Here is a 23,746-nt window from a genome sequence, read left to right as displayed (position 1 = left end):
GGCCCTGCCTCTCTGCTCCAAGGCCTTCCCACCCCTTCCTTGCAGACCGAGGCCTCACCACACCTCCAACTTGCAAAATCCCTTCTTTCCCTTTAATGTGGGGGAGGGCAGTGGAGGGGCAGAGGACCAGGGAGTGAGGCGTCCCCAGGGTCGGGTTTAGTGTGGCGGGCAGGTGCCTCTCACAGAGGCCAGGGTGGAGACGGGCTCACATCTCCCATGTCCTCCTTGGACCTGCGTCCAGGACTGGGTCACGGGCACTGTCAGTCAGTTCATAGCTTTCTGCCGGGGGCTCAGACCTCCACGGAGCCCAGCGGCCTCAGGTGCTGCTTCAGGAGCTGGATGTGGTGCAGCAGCTTCTTCTGGTGGCCGGCCAGGGTGATGCCCAGGGTTGGCAGGTCTCTGTTGGGGAAGGAGTGGATTAAATCGGGGCCAGTATCTCCAAGATCCCAGGCGCGACCCCTGCCCTGGGGCCTGGGCTCCCCTCTCCCACCTCGCCCTGCTTACTCCAGGCTGAGCTGAGCCACGTCACTGAAGGTGTGGAGGCCGGACTGGGAGAAGCTGTCCTGGTAGCACTCCAGGCCGATGGCCGAGAGCCAGGCCTGAGGGGAGTGCAGAGAGGGAAAGTCCAGGGCCGCGGGGTTCAGAAGGGCCTGGGAGGGTCTGAGTGGGAGGGGCAGGCAGGTCAAGGTCCCCTCTTCATCCTAGTCCCCTTCCCCTCAGTTTTCTTTTTGGTTTGCCTCATCCCTCCCTGGCTTTCCCAGGCTTTAGCCCCAAGCTCCAGACCTGTCCCTGGGGCTCCCGCCGGAGTGCTCTGCTCCCTGCAGAGTGTCTGGCTTGCGGATCATCTTGTCAAACGCAGCCACCAGCTGGTCAAAGTGAGGTCGCTGGGTACGATCCTTCTGCCAAGTGTCCAGCATAAGCAGGTGTAATCCAGGTGGACAGCCTGGAGGCGGGGGCAGCCGGAACTCCTGCTCTATTGCATTTAGTACCTGGGGGTTAGAGGAAGCACGTGGTGCTTGGAGGCTATTGCTAGTGGAAAGGAATGTATTGTCAGGTAACCATGAGGTTAGAAAGGAACTTAAAAGATATGGAAAATGAGACCCACGAATGGACAGCTTAGAATATGTGAGTCTGTGAAGGCTGGAGGGACAGCAGTGGGGAATTGGCAGTGTCCAGGTCAAGAGCTCACCTCCTGGTCACGCATGTCCCAGTAGGGCCGCTCTCCGTAACTCATCACTTCCCACATCACTATCCCAAAACTCCAGACGTCACTGGATGTTGTATGTTTCCCGTGTGCAATGACCTCTGGGGCTGCCCAGCGAAGCATACAACTTGGGCCCTGAGGGGTGGGGTTGAAAGTAACAACAGCAATAATCAGAGCAGTGATCCTAGTTATTGATCAACTACTACGTGCTCAGATGTGCCTCAAGGGTTTTACATCAAGCCTCTCGTTTAATCCCATAACGACCCTGTGGCCTAGATGCCATTATCTCCATTTTGCAGAGGCAAATGCTGAGGCATCGAGAAGTACAAACCTGTGCAAAGTCACAGAGCTTGAGGGTGGCGTGTTCACAATTTGTACCCAGCGGCTCTGACACGAGTCAGCATTAGGGAAGGGCAGGAGGTGGTTCTAGGACTCCCACCCTCCCAGTCCCCTTTCTTCCCCAGTGTCCTCAGTCCCTGAAACCCCTCCATCACACAGGTGAGCTCTGCCCCTTCAGACACTAAGATACACCACCTGAGGCATCCACCGCCCCAGGTTCCAGCTCAGCCTCCGGCACCCCCTGAGGGATGCGGGGCCCCAAGGCTGTGCTCTCACCTGAGGACTGTGGCCAAGACGAGCCACTTTGCACACTAGGTGGCTGTTCACCAGCACGCTGTGGGCAGCGAGTGCGCGGTGGACGAAGGCGAAGCTGGACAGGTGGTGCATGGCGGCGGCCACGCCCCGCTGCATGGCCACCAGCTGCAGGCTGCTGAACTGGCCCTCCCGCTGCTGAGGGATGGGGGCAGAGGTCAGCCAAGGGGCGGGGGACCTCGGCACATCACGCAGAGACACTGGCGCCAAAAGGCAAAGGGACCTGGGGATCAGCGAACGGCCTGGGAGTGAAGGACGGAGACCCTGGAGGTGGGGCAGCAGGGAGCAAAGGCACAGACAGGGCTCTGTCTCCGGGACAGTTGAGAAGTGCCCACCTTCCCGGCCCGAGCCGACCCCCACACCTTGCCACCAGCCTGACTGACCCTCAGGAAGCTGTCCAGGGGGCCCAGCTCCATGAGCTCCGTCACCACCATGAGGGGCCGGCTCTTGGTGACCACGCCCTCCAGCCGCAGGATGTTGGGGTGCTGAAACTGGCCCAGCACCGCGGCCTGGCCTAGAAAGGCCGTCTGCAGGCTCTCGGCGCCTCCGCTCCACAGGGCCTGGATGGCCACGGCCTGCTCCCGCCGTCCCCGGGGCTGCAGGCGGCCCCGGCGCACCTCCCCGAAGGAGCCTGGGAGAGCAGGCGTACGCTGGGGGGGTCTCCAGGAAGGACTCAGTGTCCTGCCCTGTTTAGGAGGGACCCTGCTGGGACCCCTTGCGTGCCCTCCCTCTGCCTCTGCCATACCTGCTCCAATGACCTCCTCGATTTTCATGTATGTGGGATCGACCTCCCGGGCAAATTCTCGGATGGCCTGGCAGGGGTCCTCGTAGGTGGAGGGGTCGACGTAGTACTTCACCCCTAGTCCTGCAGGCACACGGGGTCCATTATGAGGAGGTGTGCAGGTGGGCGGCCCACGCACCCCAGGCACGCTCTCTCACTGCCGAAGATGGTGCCAAGGAGCTGCCCTCAACCCTGGGGGGCCCAGCCTTGCCTGGTGCCCTCCCGGCCCCCGGCCCCTCCCATCCCAGCCACACCCACACCTGGGCTGCTGTACTGCTGCAGCTGCTCCACGTAGCCAGTTCCACGCCGCTTCCTGGGGGACAAACCAGAGTCCTGCGGTCACACTCCCTCTCCCGTTTCCCCCCCAAGTCTGCCCACGAAGGCCAAGGTCCTGCCAGGGATCAGTGGCTGGAAGGAGCCGCGCCCCAAGGGCAGGGGCTGGGTGGTGGTGGTGGTGGACACTCGTGGGCGCTTTTGCAGGGAACCTAGGGGCCATCAGGGCTTGGGATCGTGCTTTGGAGAGTATGGTGCTGGGCCACGGCGGGGAGAGACTCACCTCTGGAAGACGAGAGCCAGCACGGTGATGGCCGCCAGCAGAAGGAAGGCCAGCGCCCCCAGGATGGACCCAACCACCAAGGAGAGTCTCTCGGGAAGCTGGGCGGACAGCTCACCTGGAGAACCAGCCACCCAGAGCCACAGGTGTGGGAGATCTCACACGCCAGTGCAGGTCTCACACACCGCCCCGCAAGCACCCACCTACCCGCACCCCCTCCCCCCACAGACCCGAAGGTCGGTGGACAGCCACTCTCCCGGTCTGGAGGATTTGGGGTGAAGGTTCGAGGCCTGGATGGTTCCTAGACCCCTCCTCACGATCCCTTGGGCCGCCCCCGCCCCGTCCAGGCCTCCTCTCACCTTGAGGCAGCGTCTGGAAGTAGACCTTGCCCCCGTACGGGCCGTGGCCTGCGGCTGTCCGTGCCCGCACCTGGAAGCCATAGATGTGGCCGGGGCTCAGCTGGGTCACGGTGGCCATGTTGGTCTCGCTGGTCAGGGTGAAGGAGTGGGATTCATCTTCTGCCTGGGGGTGACAGCCGCTCACTCCCTGCCAGCTGCGAGGGCCCCTCGCCCCCTGCTCCCGCCCCCGCTCCTCACACCCCGCTGCGGCAGGGCCCCGAGGCACGTCTCCTGTCTCCCCACCCCTAGCCCCACTGCGGAGCACTTGCGGCTCCCAGCATCCCCGCCGGGCGCCCCTCTGCTCCCCACCTGGTCATAGTAGCGGAGCTGATAATCCAGGATGTCCCCGTTGGCCTGGTCGGGCTGTGGCCAGGACACGGTGATGCTGCTCGAGGCCCGGCTCACCTGGTGCACAGCAGGGACTGCGGAGGGAACTGGAGTGCGGGGTTAGCGGCGGTGCCCAGGGGCGGGAGAGCGGGAGTGGGCTCTAAGGCGGTGACTGGCAGCTTAGGGGAGGGCAAGGCTCACCTGCGTGGCTGGTGCTGACATTGACGGCTGCAGCCTGGGGAGGGTCGGGGCTGAGCTCCGACACCCCATTGACGGCCTGCACCTCCAAGATGTAGGGCACGTGTGCCCGGAGCCCCCCAACGAGCACGCGGCTCTCAGTCAGGCCCCTCTGGCGGGGATCGAAATGCACCTCATCCCTGCAGCGGCGACAAGGGCCCTTGCCTCCCGCTCCACACTCCTTGCACACGACGTTGAAGAGCAGGTCCCCGCGTCCCCCCAGCTCCTGGGGCAGGCGCCAGTGCAGCATGAGCGCAGAGCCCTGCACCTCAAACCACAGCTCCTGAGGGGCCGACGGGGGCGCTGGGGAGGGCGTGTGCAGGGCAGGGAAGCGCCGCGAAGGCGGGAGTCGTGGGGCGGGGGTGATTGGGGAAGGAAGGAGGCAGGGGAGGGAGGATGGCCCAGAGGAAGGAGACAGAAAGCAGGGGAAAGCGGAGAAGGCAGGTGGGGCGAGAGAGGAAGGAGGTGGGCCAGGTGGAGATGGGGTCAGGGGAAAGAGGCAGGGAAGGAAAGCAAGGACACAGGAGAAAGAAGTCAGTGCAAATGCAAATCAGCTGCACCTGTTGCCCTCCAGGCTCTCCCTCCCCTGGTCCCACTCCCATCCCACGCCCATCCCTGGGGCCGGGGCAGGGGCGGGGGCGGGGGCGGGGGGGGGGAACTCACCAGTGCAGGGGGCTTCTGGGGGGTCGGAGCTGGCCCGGTAGAAGCCCTCCAGGCAGGCACACACGGGGGCCGCAGGGTCAGGGGCGAGGCTGCGGGCAGGGCACGGTGAGCAGGGGGCATTCCCAGCCGAGGCTTTGTAGGACCCCCTGGGGCAGGCTGAGGGGCAGAGGAGGGTAGAGGCCTCAGGCCCACCCCGTCCATCCCCTCCTGAGCCCCCCACACCTGCACACAGCCAGCCTTCTGAGATCCATCTCCTCCTCACCCCTCTCTCCCCTCTTTCCCTCCCTCAGCCAGAGATTACTTCTGCCATTTTGCCGGGGCAGAATTACACTTCCATTGATGGAAAAAGTGAGGTGTGGTAGGGGCTACAGCAGAGCAAGCACCACATGTAGCTGCCGGGCTCGACTGCCTAGCCTGCCTCTGCCGCAGGATCATTCTTTACAGCTGCATGCACGGCCTTCTACCTGCCTCCTGGTCACCTGGCCCTGGGGTGAACCATCCCCAGCTACATGGCAAATGCGGACAAAGGACCCCATCCCAAGACAGCCTAGGAGTTTAACTCCTTTCTTCTCCATCCATTCTCAGGCCTGCAGCCCTAGGATCCCCAGCAATCGCTGTGGAAGTTTCCAGAAGGTTCTAGAAGTTTCAGATGAGTGGCTGAGAGCAAGGTTGTGCGCTGTAAGAAATAAATCTGGAGAAAACAGGGGTCCTTTCACTAAAATAACTTATTCCTGACCTTCTGGGGACAAAATGAAGTGTGGGCTCGTTCAGGAGAGGATCCCAAAGGTGGGGGGCAAGTGCAAGGGAGCGGGGTCTCACCTTGGCAGGCCTTGTCTCCGCGAGCAGGCTCGTGCCCGGGCTGGCAGCGGCAGCTCCCAACGGCTACCATCCACTTGCCCTCCCCGTTACAGTGCAGCCTGGGAGGGCTGCCTCCTGCCTGGCCCCCTCCTCCATCCTCCTCGGGCTCTGCGTGCTCCACACAGGTGCCCACGGCCGCCACCAGGGAGGCCCCCCCGGCCCCACTGGCCTGCGTCTCAGGAAAGGTGGCGAAGGCGCGGAGCACGGAGGGGCAGGCGTAGGAGAAGAGCTTGACCGCCACGAGGGCCAGGCAGGCCCCGGTGTCCTGGAAGGCCACGTAGAAGCCGCGCTGGGTCAAGGGCCCGAAGCTCCGCTCCTTGACATTCAGCTGCAGCCCCGCCCGCTGCCCCGCCCCGCGCGGGCCCACCGCCCACGCTGAGGAGGCGGGGAAACTCTCATCCGCCGCGATCGTGTCCACCTTGGTCCAGCGTTTGAGGTGCCAGGAGGAGGTGCTGTCGGAGCTGTCGGGCTCCTCGGCCTGGCGGTAGTAAAGCGTGAAGGTCTCCCGGCAGGTGCCCCCCACCACGCCCAGGCTGGAGCAGGCCCGCACGGAGAAGTGCAGCCGGATGTGCGCCCTCTGCGCCCCTCGCCGCTCCACAAAGTGTGTCTGCAGCCAGTTGTCCTGCCCGGGGCCGGGAAGGGCCCTGGCCACGTGGCATGCCTCGAAGGTCCGAGTCAGGCGTCGCTGGTCATCCAGAACACTCACTTCGTCCCACTGCAGGGAGGACCACAGAGGGCATTAGCTGCTCGGGGCTGGAAAGGTGCAGGGAGGCGGGGGCATATCCCTCCGGGTGAAACTTAGCATTAATGACATGCAAAGCAGCTGAGGATACCCGGAAGTCCTGCTCCTCTGGAGGTCAGGCATCTTGTCCCATCCATCTCTAATCAGGGTTTCCTCCACAAACTCAACACGCTAGCGGGGGTGTGGGGGTGGGGGGGCGTTGGGTTCAGAATGAAAGCGTGACACTCACCCCACCTGGTGGGTAGGTGAGCCAGCCAATCTCAGATGTCTCTCCAGTGGTGTCCAGCAATACCTCTGCCCAGCGATAAGAAGGGGCACGCAGTTAGCAGGCCTTCAGCCAGCAGGTCTCACCCCACCCCATTCCCATTAGGAAAAAGAGAATTTCCCTCCCTGGTTCCTTGAATTGACTAACAGGATCACAGCTGCCCGTCGGGAGCCTTTCTCTGAAACCTTCCCCCTTCCTTTCCCCCTTTAGATGTCTTCACCCTTTCCTGCCTTTTCTGAATCTTTCCCACTTCCCATCAGTGCTGGCTCTCCCCTGGCAGGTGGGGGGTTCTCCCGTCTCCCCTCCCTCTTACCTTCCAGAGCCAGGACTGAGGACACCAGCACCAGGACCCACAGGCCACACACCATGCCCGCCACCCTGCTCCCTGACGGGGCAGCCCGCTCAGCGGCCATGAGGCATCTTCAGGGCTCCCACCATTGCTCTGGCCACCACCCTGCTCCCAGGTGGGGCTGCTGCTTCGTAAGACCGGGGTCTGCAGCCAAGCTGGCTTCCTAGGGAGACACAAAGGACCAGAGGAGGCCGGTGGGAGGGAACAGCATTGCTTCAGAGTTGGCCCTGGGTCTCCCCCTGTAGCTCGCAAAGTGCCCCAGCACCAACCATGGGTGAGGGCCAGCAGGAGACTGACTCTCTCCTGACCTGTGTCAGGTCCACCATCTTGGAGGACCATGTGCCCGGTCACCCACTACACTCCACAGGTGACCCATCTCTGAGCATCTGTTTCTCATGGCCCTCCCCTTTAGAGCACCGGGTAGTTCTGAGCCAGTCTTACCCCTTTGCTTCTGGAAGGAGCTATTCAAGTTCTTTCTCTTCATTTACTCTCCTCCCTTCCTCCTACGGCCACCCTGCATAGAAAATCAGAAGATTCTTCTCATTAAAAGCAGGCGAGTTAGAAGCTACTCCTTCCCTGGGGGCACACGGTTCCCCCTGCCCAACACCTCCCAACCCCCATCAGACTTGGATACTCCAGACATTTCTGAGAGGCAGTGAAGCGAGAGGGACAGAAGAAGGAGAGCTGGGGGGTATCATGGGAGGGAGGGTGTGAGAGCAGACGCAGAAAAGAACATAGGCGGAAAGATTCCATCTGATAAAGGAGCCAGGACAGAGAAGGGACAGAGCTATGTAGGTGTGGCATACCTACATTTTATGAACCAAGGTCCTCTCTCCACAAGTGTATATGAAAAGATGCTCCCTAGTTTGCTCACAATGAAAGGGAGGCATGTTGAAACAACAGTGAATTGCCATTTTGTTCTATGAGATTAACAACGCCTGGGTGGGGAAGGTATGAGAAATAGGCTCTCTTGCATTCATTGCGCATACGGGCTCAAGTTGGTGTATCCTCTTAGAAGGACAGTTGGCAATGTCTATCTAGCAGCTTCACTTCTAAGAATCTGTCCTTCAGGTATCGTATACTTGGATCCTTTTGCATAGATGTTCGAACAAGAATATTTATTGCAGCATTGCTTGTAAGGGAAAAGACTGTAAAGTAACTGTTCATCAATAGGAAGATGGTTAAAAAATTATGGCACAACCTTCAGAAGGAATAAGGGCTAGTGTTTATGTACTGATATGAAAATAATTTCCAAGTGAAAGTACATAGTCCATTGCAGAACCATATACAGTATGCTCCCGATTGATCGATCGGTAACTTAAGAAGGACCTACATATACATATGTATGTAAGGATCTTTAAGAAAGGTAGACAAAACCTGGGAAGAAGGGGAGAGGGAGAGAATGGGGGCTAGTGCAAGAGACACTTACTCTCACTATATCCCCTTAAATTTTTATATTTTAAAAATCTTGCATACATATTATTTTTCAATGAAATCATTAAAATTTCATTCAAATCCATAAATAATAACTGTTTAATAAAACAAATCAAAATAGTGTTCATGCCCTCAAAATGATTTCACGCTTTTATGTAAAACATTCCCGAGCCTTAAGAAGCACAGTGCTGCGGTTCACAAGCACATGCCCAGGAGCCCTGGCTGCCTCCAGGGTCACGGTGAAGACCAGGAGGCTCAGACCTTTCTTTGCTGTTGGTCTAAGGTTAGTGGCGAGCTATGTCTCTCCTCGTGACTGAGTCTCAAAAGTCTGTAAGTTGCATGGACAGTAGAGGTCATTTATTTCTGTTGAGAAGAAAACAAGAGGCATGTTTCTCAAAAGACACGAGTTTGAGAGTAAAAAAAAAAAAGTCAATTGGAAGTTGGAACCTAAAAATTACACATTTCACAATGAAGCTGAAACTAAGCTATTAAACTATATTTAATTTTGATAAATATGAGAATCATGATTTGATTTCTGTTAATCTAATTTTTTCAGTTAATGCTGGCTATGCTGTAAGCTGAAGCCGTCAGTGTTATCTCCAGGTGGTTTTCATGAAAAGACACCATTTCTGCATCTGCATGGGCTGACATGTAGTGGATGTCTGCCATGTAGCCACTGAAATGTACCTTTCATGCCTCTAGACCCCTATATGAGAAACAGAGAGTTCAATTTATAGCCTATGGAGGCAAGTAAGGAGCATTGCCAAATCTTCACGTTGTATATCTTAAACTTACACAATATTATATGTCAATTGTATCTCAGTAAAGCTGGGGGGGAAAAGAAGCATTTCCATAGGGCAAATTATTCCTAAGAAACAGAGGTTCTTTGCAAATACTGTCCCAAATGCTACTAGAATCATTCACATATAAAATAAATGTTTCAAGAAGAACCGAGAGATGGTAAAGTAAAAAGCACTGTCCCATCATCAATGGCTGTTTAGAAACTATCCTAAAGTAATTCATGCTGTAGATATACACCCCACCCCAACTCTCAATGACTTAATTTGAAGGCATGCTTGACACACCAGAGCAGACCACTGTCTGAAGAAACTTATTTATAACCTTCGGTCTTCTGAATCCGAATCGAAAAAAGGTCCTCATCAAACAGCAAAAGTACACTTCTGGGTACTTGAAGGTCCTCAACCATTTCTTTGAGAAATGGTCACAGAGTCTTTAGGAAGGCTGTTATCAAGAACTGAAAATGCCAGCAAAACGTCTTTAAACAATGAAGGCTATTACACCATTTGCCCAGCAGATAGTCTTTAAAACAGCCTCTTTCGGTTAGAACATGGATGGATTCTGGAATCTGTACAAAGAAGAAACTATAAGTACCATGTCTTCTTAAACTTATAACTAGACAAATAATCATGGAGAAGGAATAATGAACACTTTGGAATATCCCAGTGAATTTTTTTTGAGAGACAGCAAAACATGAGAGAAAAGGATGCCCTGCAGATCATATCAGCTGTGCAGTATGGAACAGTCTAGAAGATGAATGGCCAAGCATTTGCTTTGATGACCCACAATACAAGTAACACGGTGGCTTGTGGCTATAATAGGGCGTGTGCGCATAGCCTTAGTATGCATCTTGATGACAACATGAAGCTGGCCTCTCTCCAGAAGATCCAGAAAAAAGCAGAAGCAATTATAAAACACGCTAAATCCATTCAGTTTCTGTTGTCAAGAGGAATCAGGAAGAAAAGGATAAAGTGGAGACATCACATGTAGACTGCCACAAGGAATTTTTTGAAATTTTACAAAGAACAAAGACATTCATTAAAAAGAAATGATTGAGGACCTTCAAGTACCCAGAAGTGTACTTTTGCTGTTTGATGAGGACCTCTTTTAGATTCGGATCCAGAAGACTGAAGGTTATAAATAAGTTTCCTCAGAAAAAAACTGTTGCTGAGTGAGACTAGGAAGTTAGGTCAGTTCTTACGTATCAAACAAAGCAGATAAATCCAAGTCTTTTATTTTTTAATGTATAAAAAGAAACTGAGTGTACCTCTATGGTAAGGATAAAAATAAGGATAGAGGGAACTTTATTAAGACACGGAAGAAATTGCTGTCAACTAATTCCTGCCACTGCAGATTCTTTTGAAACAAGATTCAAAGGCGGAAATATAAGTGACAAGAACACGCAGCTCCATCACATGCCTAGAATACAAAACAAGCAGGACTTAGAACTTGATTTTCAAAGGTGCCTTCACTGGCTGAGGATGAGGACATCTTTCCGCATTTGGTCCAGGAGTGCGCCCTGGGAGCAGCCAATCACATCCCTGCTGCCACACAGAGGGAGACAGGCCTCTGTAAGGCCAGGCCCCTCACCCTCTTCCCTGTGGCCTGCTTGAGATTCCTCTATCTCCTCCAGCTCATGAATCGGTCACGGTTTAGAAATCCTCTAACCCCTGAAAAAGCAAAAAACTGATCTCCATCAGGAAAACATTCACATTTCAGATGTGTATTGGTTTTAAAAATATAAAACACCAGGAGCAGCAGAAATGTGGATGTAAAATGATAGCTCAGAAAATGAGACTGATTAGACAAAGTTTCTTGTAATAAAAATTGCATTCTATGACCAGATTTTTTTTTTTTCTCAGCTCCTCTTCTGGTTATACCATTTTATATCTTTTGATACAGTAGGGACACGAGAGCCACAAGCTTGCTACATTTCTTTAGTTTACAAAAACATAACAGTTTCATAGGCATCAGGATTGTATTTTGTTTTCACAAAATGGCAAAGATTAAAGATGTGTAGAATCTTAGCTTCTAAATCATAGCTTATGAGCTCTGTTATGTATAAAAATGAAAGATTTAAAAATAAATGAGTAAATCTGTAAGAATTTAAGAAGTTTCCTGTGCTCAAATTAAAATGCTAAATATGATAATTTATGAACAAACCAAGCTGAGTTAAATATAATTTATGCACCTCGATCCACAAAGCGAATTTTTAAAAATTAAATAATCTAAGCCCAGTGAGCTTGGAGGAAAGGTATGGCAAAAGATATATTGGGCCAGTAAAATTGGTTACTGTAGGAGCATGGGGAAGCAGTTATTGATGGTCTCTTATAGATACTTGAATTGTTTTTCTTGTTACAATAAGCATATCTTATTTTTATAATTAAAACAAAGTCTCATAGAATCTAAACAGAAAAGGAGAATATTTATAAAACTTAGACTAGTATAACATGTTTACAATTTATCCTCCCTGCCCTGTGCCCTCTAAGTTTCCAAACATCTAGAAATTTTCATCTATAAGAAGAAAGCAGAGAGGGAGAGGCAGTAGGACCTGGGAATGAATGAGCGAAATAATGTCAACAATAAAAGCAAAATAACTTCTATCCCTGGATAGTCTTTAAGCTTATCTCCCAAGAAGTTCAAATTGCCCCACTGATTATGCCATGCTTTTCTTACAGGATGTCAAGCATCCTGTAAGCAAAGGCCTGCAACTTCAAAGAGAAAGAGGGGGACAGAGAGGGCTATACACTCGGAACGCACACGGGGCATCACCGCAAAGTGAGCCCCGACAGGGAAGCAGAGCAGCCTGCAGGGGCCAGCAGGGCGAGGGAAGGTCCCAAGGGCAAAGAGGCCAATGGCTTTCAGTGGCTGGTGTGTCTGCTCCGGTTGCTGAGCTGGTCCTCACACCTGTTAGCCGCAGGGTCAGCGTGGGAGGGGTCAGCACCACAGGCCCTGTCGTCCGTCCTGTTCTGCAGCTGTTAAACGCCCAGGAAATTCCAGTATAATCCTTGCTCAGCTGAATGCTGCAGCCTCTACCCCTTAATCTCTACCTTGGTCTCAGTAGGTCTCTTTGAGATCTGGCCACCCGCCCTGAAAAGGATCCCAGCGGCCTTTAAGGAGACATCCAGAGCAGACAGTGAGGAGGTAGCTTTCCTCCGGTGCTTCTAGCCCCTGCTGCCCTGGCTGGAGAAGCCAATGTGTGGATTGGCTAGGACACACTGGCTAGCACACTGTCCTAGCAGAGGACAGTGCTATGTCCCTGGAGGCCTCCAGCCCCGGAGAATGTCCCTCAGAGCACGCAGAGGCAGACAAATGTGCCTCCCACTCCCCGGCTGGCTGTGGAGCTGGGGGAGGCTTTTAAGATGCAGGCAGTGTCTGGGTCTAGCCAGACAGCCACTTAGAATGAGCCACTCTGGCTGTGCATGATGGGGGGACATGCGGGGCCCTGGTAAAGGGCATAAGGGAGGGTGTTGGGGCAGTTGGTGCATATACAGGAGAGATGAGTAAGTGGAAGATTGTGGAAGAAAGCCCATGAGTGCCAGGACCGGTGCCCGTGAGAGCAAGTGTGAGAGTGTGTAAGGGAGAGTTTCTATAAGGTGAGAAGGGTGTGGAGCAGGAGAGTATGCGCTGGGTGTGTGTGTGTCTGTGTGTGTGTGTGTGTGGCAGCAGGCCCATCCCTGCAGACCCCGAGTGGTCCTCACGTTGCTGGCATATGCCCATGAGCCCTTCCCCCTCACCCTGGGTCTCTCCCTACTCCACCCCTAGTTGGGTTGTCAACCTCTCTCTGCCCCAGGAGTTGTTCCTGTGGAAACCCCTGGGTTGGGAGAGGAAGGTACGCAGGGAAGTAGAGAAAGGGAAACCTCAGGCTCAAAGCCCCCCAAACCCCAGCATCCCCATTCCACCTGGTGGGGACACAAGGCCAAGGGCCCAGCTCTGGAGATGGTGATCCGCTGGGAGAGCATCTGGCCCTGCCCGGAGGAGGGATGGTCCTGCCCTTCCCCCGCTCAGCCCATCACTGCCTGTTGCTCCCTGGCATTCTGATGACAGAGCGGCCCCTGCCTGCCATCTTCTTGCCCCCTGAAGGAACCGACAGACTCTAAAGGAGTCCTCTTCCCCAGGTCACTAGGCAGGTACATACATAGGAGCCTGCACCCTAATCTTCCTGCGATAAAACATGTGCATTGCCTTGAAAGAGCCAAGCGGCCCCTCTGAACAGCAGCACCTGGCAAGTCTCAGAGCCCCAGTCACTTGGGCAGTTTCCCTGGACTGCCAGCTTCCCACAGCTCCTTTCCCACTAAACGAGCATCTCTCCTTCTAGAGCCTGAGTCAAGTTCCCGGGGCGGGCACAGGGCCCGGGGTTAACTGACTGGGAACAGGCCCAGCCACTTCTCTCCCTGGGTACTGCCAGGGACATTACAACATCGGCTACGCTGGGCCCCTGCCAGCTCCCCCAGGGATGGGAGGAGAGAGGGTGCCAGACAGCCAAGGCTGGTGGGTCGGGGTGTCGGGCAGGCAGGGCCACGCACCCAGATGTAAAGCGAGGGGGTGAGCCGGGGCAGCAGCAAGCAGTAGACTTCGGTTGTGACTTGGGGGTCAGCGCTGGGGAGCAGGAGCCAAGCGTTCCCTCCACTCCAGGGCTTATGGGTGGTCATGGGGCTGCGGGAGCAGGATAGGCTGTGCGGAGCTGGGGGGCAGGTGTGCGATCAACCTCCTTGCTCCTCCCAGCTCCGCCGGGATTGGAGACATGCCACTGGAGTCAGAGGGGTGGTCAATCCTCTTCAGCAGGCTGGGAGCCCGGCCTCTTCCAGGACCCCTAGATCAGGAACCCCTATATCAGAGCCAACCGAGTGTCTCTGGAAACACCGTGGGGGGTCGCAGCAGCAGGCTCATCGGGGTGTCACTGACGGCTCGTCACAGGCGGGGGTGGGGTGGGAGCCAGGCTGCCCGGGTCCGCACCCCTCCCGAACCCCGCTCTCGCTTTGGGGACGGAGACCCAGCACTCCCCCGCCGAGGACCCCCGGATCTGCAGAGGCCCTGTCTGGAGGGCCCCTTTACTTCTGCAAACCCGAATTCCTGTCCCCAGGCACGCAGGCCCCCGGCCCCCCACGCCGCCTGCGACCCCCGGGCTCACCTTCGCGCCGGCCGCAGGCTCAGCAGGTCTGCGCTCCCCCGAGGCCCCGCGCTGGAGCCGGGGCTCCGGGCGCTCACCGGGGCCGCCCGCCTCTCCGCTCGGGTGCAGGGACCAACCTTCTCCGCGGCGCGGGTCCGCGCGGCGGCCGGGGCTGCTCCGGAGGCGGGGCGCCGCGGATCTTGAGGGGCCCGCGTCGCGCTCGCCGGCGCCGCGCTGGGTCGCGGGTCCCGCCGCCCGCTGCTCTGCTCCCGAGCGGCGGCTGGAGCGAGCGCAGCCCAGCCCGCCCCCTCCGCGTCCCTCCGCGCCCGGCCCGCCCCCTCTCCGGCCCCTTCGGCCGCCCTCCCTGTCCCCTCTTCCGGGGAGCCCAGCCCGCCCTCTCGGCCTTGGCGGCGAGTGCGCGGGGCTCGCCCGGGGCCTGCCCGTGCGCCGGGCCAGGGGACGTGGGCGCGGAGGAGGGCGCGCGGGCCGGGCTGGGGGAGGTGGGCGGCCGGGAGCTCTGCTTAAAGCCCCCGGGGCGGGTGCGGGCTCCGGCGCTCGGAGAGCTGCGCCACTGGTGCCCAGGGCAGGGCAGGGACACCTGCGCCCCGTCGCCTCCCCTGCTTTTCTGCTTCAACTCCAGGAACTAAACCCGCTGTTTTAGTTCCCACTCAGATTTGAACTAAGGTGGGCGTGAGCTGAGAAAAAGAGAAAGAAGGAGAAGGGGGTGGAGGGAAAGACAAACTGAGAATTTAGAGGGTGCGGAGGTGGGCTGGGGGTGGATAGGCAGTCAGGGTACGAAAGGGGCTCTGATCTCGGCTTCAGCTCTTCTCCGCGTTGGGGACCCTGGATCTTGCCCGGCGTTGGGGCTTCTGACTCCACCCGCCCGCCCTCCATCCTCTCCGAAGGGCAGGGAAGCCTGGGTCTCAGAGGGGGGAAGTCCCGAGGTCGGTGCCAGGAGCTTACACTGCCGGGCAAGTCGCTGCACCTCTGGGTGCCTCTTCCCTCGCCCGCTCCCCAGAGAGAAATTCCCCACACGGATGAGAGACGGTGGAAAGTACTCGCAGCGGGTGCCTGGAAGGGTTGAGGAACGGAGGGGGCGCCGCGAGGAAAAAAGGTTTCTGCCCACCCGTAGCTTCCTCTCAAACCCGGGACAGGATTGGGGTTCTATTGTTCCGGCCCTAACAGCCCTGAGCTGAGGCCTTGCTGCGAAGTGTTGCTACCACCTGCTGGCTCTTTCAAAGAACACAAGTATCAGGGGGAGTCTGGCTTATTCCCCCACCCCCAGCTCCCCATGTTACCCTGTCCCACATCATTCTCCTACGTTCTTCATTTATTCACGACACCTTTATTAAAGCACTAGCTGCAAATGGGCTGGTCAAAACTGGTACTTAAGGAGCATTCAGAAATCCAGGAAAATTGTGAAGGAGGTCTATGAGCCCACAAGCGCAATAAGCAGAACAATGAAACTCATTAGGCACCTGGGAGAAACACAGGCTTTAATGAATTGGCTGAATGAGTGATATAAAGAAAGACAAAGGCGACTGAACAAGTCCCCGGGCAAGGGGCTTGTTTACTCTCAATACCTGAGTCAATTAATAAGCCTAATGCTGTTGAGGGTTCTGCATTTGGACATCCAAATGATAAGTCCACTCACATTGGTGAGTTTATCTGTTTCTTCTCTTTGCTCTGAAACTCAGTGGTAGAGAATTGCCTTCATTTCCAAATCAGTTCTCCCCAAGACCTTGAAAGACTTTTGTGGAGAAACCTGGCTTTATATGCAATATTATATAACTCATGATCCTAGATATAGTAATAATTTGATTGTCAGAAAGCTATGGGTATATTGGGAACTTTTTAAAAAAGCATATGATTAAATTATGTTAAAAATAAAAGTATCAATCAAACCAAAACATAGAAGTAACTTTATAAAACCCAGAAGTTCTAATAGTAATTTGCAATTCATCATATATTGACATTATAGCAAAAAATATCTCTATTCCTTTCTATTGTCTGACATAGCTCATTTTTTATACCGCCCATTAGGTGCCTATAATATGAAATTAAGTTTTTGTTGTTTGAGGCTTATGTCATTAGTTCTTTTTCTTTTGTTAATATTTGAGAGGCATCCGGTCTTCAAAGAAAGCTCCCTTGCACCCTGGAGGCAAAGAGGTTTAAATTTGTGACGACACTTTGCCCTGTATCATAATCTCCTGTGTGTTATCAAACTAAATTTTAAAAGCAGGTAGATAGCACAGAATGCATTGTTAAGTGATGCTGCCATCTGCAGCTATTAAAAAACAAAGTAATAAATTCCTTCTTAAAGTTGGATATAAATCCTTTCTAAAATTTGTTCAGTGCCTGGCACACATTAGGTGCTTAGAAGTGTTTTAGAATAAGTGAATAAAAAATCATGGTATTTAAATTTGCTCTGTGCTGAAGGGCAGGACCTAATAAAGTCTGTGGCTCACAGAAGTCATTATGTTGGGACACAACCATCTACAATGTAAATTTGGAGCCAAAAGAAGATCCTGAGTAGAAAACTCCAGGTGATTTGAGATGGCTTTTTGACTGGTTCTGGTTTTGTTTTTCTGTTTTTGCCTCCTTCTTGGGTTTTTCTCTCTCCAACATCTGTCACTCCCCAAGGATGTGCAATTTTCTTCTTTTTTATTTCCCTTTAGAATGCCTAATGCAAGCTGATGTTATTATAAACAAAGAGCTTTATAAGTAATATCAGTGATAAGAATTCTAGTAAAAAGCAGTAAAGCAACTTGCTGAGCCCCCAGATCTCTTATTCCAAGACATGAGTTATAGCTCCAGATGCACAAGCTCACAGGGTCCCTGGCATGTCCCTGAACTGTCTCCAGGCTCCGTGGCCTCTAGGGGCAGTCTTCCCAAAAGCTGGAGTCTGGTCTCCAAACATTTTGGCCTATATAAGTGTCAAACGCCCAATTTATACAATTTTGTTTGTTTGTTTGTTTAGAAACTTCTAGAGTAAACCTACAGGACTGGTTTGTTTGAAAGACAAACCTAGTTTGCAACTGATTTGTACACCAGTGGTGACAGATAACCTGCATGCTCATTGGATGTGAGTGATCTTCAAAGTTTACCCATCGGAGTCTTACACTTTTGCATTACTTTAACCGAATGATAATAAAAAGACATTCACAGGTATTAGTGCACAGAGAGAAAGAGAAAGGCTCTTCTCTCCTGATAGGATGTTTAATCAGTTAGAGATTGATGTCAGCTGCATGTAAGGAACAAATCGAGGAATTCAGGGTTGCTATGGCAGCCCCAGGTCAACAAGACTTAGGTTTCTGCCCCTCCGTCTTTAGGGTGAGGCCTTGTTCTCAGGTTGTCGGCCCATCAGCCAGAGTTCCAATTATAAGGTCTATTAGTTTCAGTCAAGAAATAGAAGATGGGCACAGAATAAAGGGCATAGTTTCAGCTGAGTTAAGACTCTTTAAAGATCCTTCCTGGGGGCTTTACCCAGTGACTTCTCCTTGTATATTATTGGCCAGGGAATACAGGTGCACCAAATAAAATTAAAGGTCTGTTAGTGAGAGAGGAGAAGGGAAAGAATGTTAGACAAGCAACCAGCAGCCTCCACCGCAAATGAGCTGAGATGATCACAATTACCTACTTTTCATGCAATCTATGAAGACGGAGGCTTTTCATCAGACATCCTTGCAGCCCACCCCTCCAGGCCAGCATCTTTAATACATATTTTTAAAGTTCAAAGATGATTCCTAGGAAGTTAATGGAGTGAAGGGAATGCTAGGCGCCTCCTTTTACTAGAATAGCTATGACACCATCTCAGAAGAAAAATCCTCTGCAGTCACTCATATAAACCAGAAGAGTTGAAAACATTCCAGATTTTAATAAGAGTTTGGGCAATCCCCATGTGCGGGACAGGGTTGACAAGTGTGCCACACCACTCTGCCCCTTCCCTTGTCTATGCTGTGTCTTCTCCCTTTGGATCCAGACAGGGTGCGATGATCTACAACACGGAGCAGGTGATCCCATGGTCTGCTCTTCCAGTCACATGCAGTCTTGTCCTCTAGCTCTGGTCCCAGACCGTGTTCTCTGAAAATATCCACATCCCCACCCCCACCCCCAAAAATAGGAAGGGTAACCTGCATTGCTGCAAGATCTGCCACTAGCTCTAGATGTGGCTGGAGCATTTCCTAGTTCTCAGGCTGCTGGATGTTCCCTTGTCTTAGACAATAGTTCTCTCTCTCCGTTCATATGGGATTCTGGAGTCTATCCCATCAGACCTTTAAGCACCAGTAACAAAAGGAGCAAGTCGGTATTAATAATTAGTAAACAACAACAAAACTTGAGATCTTTTAAAAATCTGAGGCAAAGTGAAAAAGGAGTAATGATGTAAGAGTTTAAAGAAAAGGTTTTCACTTTATATTCTTAGTGAGTTAAAAGCAGATACGGAAACTATTTTTAAAGGTTGGGATGAAAAGGGAGTGTGAAAAAAAAAAAGAAAAGCACAATAGCCAAAATAAAATCTCAGTCATGCAGAAAGAAAAAAATTGACTTAAGACTCCAGGAAAAACAAACCAGTGAAATATAACATGAACCTGGGAAGACATTCCATGTGAGACATAAATAGATTATTTTTTAATTAACAGAGAAGATAAAACATCTGAAAAATACAAAAGGGGATTCTAACCTTAAAATGACAGTAATACCAGAATGAGAAGACAGATTAAAAACACAAGAGAAGAAAAATAAAAAATTAACGAAATTTATTTCAGTATCTGGCACAGGCTAAGTACTTTTTTTTTAAAAATAAATTCATTTATTTTATTTTTGGCTGCATTGGGTCTTTGTTGCTGTGCGCGGGCTTTTCTCTGGTTGTGGCGAGCGGGGACTACTCTTCATTGCGGTGTGCGGGCTTCTCATTGCGGTGGCTTTGCTTGTTGTGGAGCATGGGCTCTAGGTGTGCAGGCTTCAGTAGTTATAGCACGTGGGCTCATTCGTTGTGGCTCTTAGGCTGTAGAGCACAGGCTCAGTAGTTGTGGCACACAGGTTTAGCTGCTCCGCAACATGTGGGATCTTCCCGGACCAGGGCTCGAACCTGTGTCCCCTGCACTGGCAGGCAGATTCTTAACCACTGCACTGCCAGGGAAGTCCACATGTTAAGTACTTAATGAATATTTATTACATAGTTGAATTAACTTAAAAAAAACTCATGAAACTGACAATTTAGCAAAACTGATAGGCAAAAATCAATACCAAGATATATTCTGGTAAAAGTTTTCCAGTGAGTACCTTATAAATTTATACACACACACAGAGTTCATTTTTAACAAGAGTCAAAGTCAAGATGTGTTCATATTTCTTTTCTGGGGCATTGATTAATGAGAAGGTCCATAGCTGTAGAATAATACCTTCAGAGTGCTCAGAAGAAAAGGATAAAACACTATTGATCAGCTTCTAAAAAGCCATTCCCAACTCTTCTCGTTAGCTACCTGAAATGTTGAGGCTGAGAAGCTTAAATAATTGCCCTCCTAGTCTTTCTTACAGTTAGGAGTGGATACCCAAACCTAATTCTGCTTCATGAGAAGGAAATAGAATTCTGCTTGGGGCACTTCTGAGAAAGCTTTTGGATTTCTGATAAAAGGGCACAGATTTGGTTGATGTGGCCCTTTCTCGTCTGTCTTGCTTTGAAATCATCCCTTGGACATTGTACTGGTTTCCTACCAAATGCCGCAAAAAACTTAGAAGCTAAAAACAACACAAAGGTATTATTTTACAGTTCTGGAGGTCAGAAGTCTGAAATAGGTGTAGCTGGGCTAAAAAAAAAGAAAAAAAAAATCAAGATGTAAGCAGGTCTGTGTTCCCTCTGGAGGCACTGTTTCCTTGACGTCTCTAGTGCAATGTCCAGAGGCCACTGCATTCCTTAACTCATGAATTTCTCTATCTTTAAAGCCAGCAATGTTGGGCTGCGTTCTTCTCACTGACTCTCTTCTCTCTCCCTTTTCTACTTATAATCACTTGTGTGATTATATTGGATCCACCCAGATAATCCAGGATAATTCTCTCCATCTCCAGGTCAGGTAATTAGCAACCTTAATTCTATATGTAATCTTAATTCCCCACTGCCATGTGCACTCACATAATAGATTTCAAGGATTAGGATGTGGATATCTTTGGGGACCATTATTCTGGTACCACAGACATGGTGGCTGGCGCTGCAGCAGCCATATTGGCCACTGAGCCAAAACCAGCAAACACATATACTGCTTGTTACATGAAAAAAGAACCAAAAACCTGTAATTGTGATTTTTGTTACCTGCAGCTTCATACTTCTCTATTGAATATAGACTTAAATATTATATTCCCAGCTCAGGACCTATTCTTTTCAAGAGGCAAGATAAGGTCATTCTTGGATCTGCAAATTCTTGGAACATTTACTACTCAAGTCTGTTTTCCAGCAAGACACACTGCAAATGTACTCTGAACAATTAAGAGATGAATAAGCAATTTCATTCTTCATTATGAAAGCTGTGATTGAGAAAAAGTGGTTATAATCACTGAAACTAAAGTTGTAGGATAAATAAAATACAAAACAAAATACAAACCTGCAAATCACTAAGCAATAAAAAGAGGAACATTAAGTAATTGAGAGTAATTATGGGAACAAAAGTAAAATATTCAATGTAAGTATAGAAGAAAGTTTTTCTGAAAGGAAATTTTAAACTCCAGATTAGTATAATCCAAAGTATGAAAGGGAAATAGCAAAGATGGGGATGTCGTCAGTGTTAACTTCCTTGACATCATCAAAGGAAGTCAATTGTTACTGTTGGCATAATTAGGTAAAAAGACTTTTAATGTTTTAAGATAATCATGTAAGATTATCTTTAAAATAGGGTGTTAACCTTACAAACCATAGATAAAAGATAAAAGTAAATGGATATAGTTCATTAATGCAAAAGCAAAATATACAAAAGATAACAAGGAAGCATTAAAATGTGGAAAACATAATTAAAGTGACAAATGTCAAACCAAGTACACTGTCCTAATAAGCATAATATTCTAGAACAACTTCCATGGTAAGTCAGTGGAATAAGTATGTTGTGAAATTTCTTCAGGTAGCAAGTAACAAAAAGTCTCTTTCACATTTTGTAATATACTTAAATAATGAATTGTTGTCTTTTGCATTTCTGGAAATATTTATATAAATGAGATGGTATTGGGGGGGCACTTGACCCTTTAATTTCTCAAATAAAAATGGAACCATCAGAAACAGTACAAAATAATACTGTTAAAATTAAACATATAATTTTGAAATATTTAAACCATGGAGTTTAAATACACTCACACACACACACACACACACACACACACACACACACACACACACGGAAGAAGAACATTGCTATCCTTCCCATTGCCCACCTCCCCTCTTCTTCTACCCCTCTCTTTCCCTGCACCTTCACAACCCAAGGAGAGATGCGAAAAGACGCTAATTTGTTTGCAAAATTGATTAGGCTCTTACAAGCAATAATTTCAAAAGCTTCATCTGAGTATTTGTGTAGCTAAAGCAGCAATCATGAAAAAGGATAAAGCTTAGAACTGAGCTCACTTTTTATTTATTATAAACCCAACAGGATGCAGTGTGAAAGGGGGAGATGATTAAAAAAAATCATGGGATAGTCACATTCAAATTCAACAAAAATATAGGCTTAAAGACTTTAATCACTTTAAATGAAAACATGAAATTGTTTATTTCCATGTTGGAAAATAGAGTACATTTCTTAACTGGATTATAGTCATTCATTTCATTCAAAATAGATTAATGAAGTAGAGACATTTGACAGATAATGTAGAATGTTAAATAAAACTAGTGGAAATTACAGAAATTTCCCATGTTAACGCTCATTAAATCCCTACAACAAACACCACCTTCCCCTTTCTTCCCTCCAACAAATTTTTTAATTGCCTAGAAGGAGCTTTTCTAACACTGCTGTTGATAATAATGTAATTGCTAATTTTATTATGGGCAAGGTGGGCTTTACTAATTATTAGATAATTAGGTTCTTTCTCCTTATAATTTTGTTCTGTACTTTTTATGAGAATTAATGTTTTGTCTTCTGAGTTGTGCTTTTCTGAATCACCACTACCTGTTGGATACTAGAAGAAAAAAAAGTGGCATATTTATGTATCACTTTGGTTACAAGATGAAGAAGGAGAGTAGATTTAGTGCTACCCTGAATTATCCTGCTGGAGACTCCCCCAGAGTAAAGTAAATAACTCAAAGTATCCCCCCTGAAGAGATGTTAGAAAACCAGAATACTTTAATGCAGTATGTGTAAGAGGAATAGAAAAATGAGATATCAATGCTACATTCCTTGAAAAGAAAGGCAATACTTACTGTTGCTCAAACTAATCCTTCTACTTAGAGGGATTTTTCTCTCTTTTGTCATCTAGGTAACTCCTATTTATTCTTAAAAATCTCAGCTGAAAGTCCAGAATAAACCCTCACATATATGGTCAATTGATTTTTGAGGAGTGCTAAGATCCTTGAAAGAGGAAAGGACAATCTGTTCAACAAATGGCACTGGGAAAACTGGCCAAAGACTGAAGTTGGACCCTTACCTTACATTATATATGAAAATTAAAGTGAATCAAAGAATTAAACTTAAGAGCTAAAACTATAAAACTCTTAGAAGAAAACATTGGGGAAAATCTTTGTGACTTTGGATTTGGCAACAATTTCATAGACATGACACCAAAAGCCAGGCACACACACACAAAGATAAACTGGACTTCATCAAAATTAAGAACTTTTGTATATCAAGGGATAATATCAAGAAACCAAAATGATAATGTAAAGAATGGAAGAAAATATTTGTAAATTAAATATCTGGTATGCATTTAATATCCAGAATATATAAAGGACTCCTAAAACTCAACAACAAAAAAACCCAATAGCCCAATTCAAAAATGGGCAAAGGACTTGAATAGACATTTATCCAAGGAAGATATACCAATGTCCAATAAGCACATGAAAAGATACTCAACATCATTCATCATTAGGGAAATGCAAATCAAAATCACGAGATACCACTTAATATTTACTATGATGGCTATAATTTTAAAAATGGAAAATATGTGTTGGTGAGGATGTGGAGAAATTGGACTTCTTGTGTACTGCTGGTGGGAATGTAAAATGAAGCAGCAGCTATGGAAAACAGTTTGGCGGTTTTCTAAAAAGTTACTCGTAGAACTACCACACGACCCAGCAATTTCACTCCTATGTATATACACAAAAGGATTGAAATCAGGAACTAGAACAGATGTTCATAGCAGCATTATTCACAATAGCCAAAAGGTAGGAACAATCCAAGTGAACAGATGA

The 23,746-nt window shown here is 49.8% G+C and overlaps 1 protein-coding gene across 4 annotated transcripts; it reads right to left on the bottom strand.

The window, feature by feature from the left end:
• Positions 1-66: 66 nt before the first annotated feature.
• EPHB6 (EPH receptor B6) lies at positions 67-14,676 on the bottom strand. 4 transcript variants are annotated; one of them, XM_082472895.1, is made up of 19 exons: positions 14,392-14,675; positions 7,470-7,542; positions 7,142-7,191; positions 6,993-7,065; positions 6,644-6,708; positions 5,634-6,387; positions 4,815-4,970; positions 4,116-4,454; positions 3,897-4,021; positions 3,549-3,711; positions 3,193-3,307; positions 2,897-2,949; positions 2,601-2,720; positions 2,239-2,486; positions 1,820-1,993; positions 1,190-1,339; positions 784-989; positions 505-599; positions 67-399 (listed from the first exon to the last, which is right to left on the bottom strand). In XM_082472895.1, the coding sequence occupies exons 2-19, from the start codon at positions 7,510-7,512 to the stop codon at positions 329-331; spliced, it is 3,000 nt and encodes a 999-aa protein (XP_082329021.1). In that variant the 5' UTR covers positions 7,513-7,542; positions 14,392-14,675; the 3' UTR covers positions 67-328. The 4 variants fall into 4 exon arrangements, with proteins under 4 accessions (XP_082329021.1, XP_082329020.1, XP_082329023.1 ...); XM_082472894.1 differs by having other exon boundaries at positions 505-660; positions 14,392-14,671; XM_082472897.1 differs by lacking the exon at positions 505-599 and having other exon boundaries at positions 14,392-14,676.
• Positions 14,677-23,746: the final 9,070 nt, after the last annotated feature.

This window comes from Balaenoptera physalus (assembly GCF_965194825.1).
Source record: "Balaenoptera physalus genome assembly, chromosome: 8".
Classification (NCBI taxonomy): Eukaryota; Metazoa; Chordata; class Mammalia; order Artiodactyla; family Balaenopteridae; genus Balaenoptera; species Balaenoptera physalus.
The sequence above is the reverse complement of the archived record's forward strand: the minus strand, read 5'-3'. Positions and strand labels throughout refer to the sequence as shown.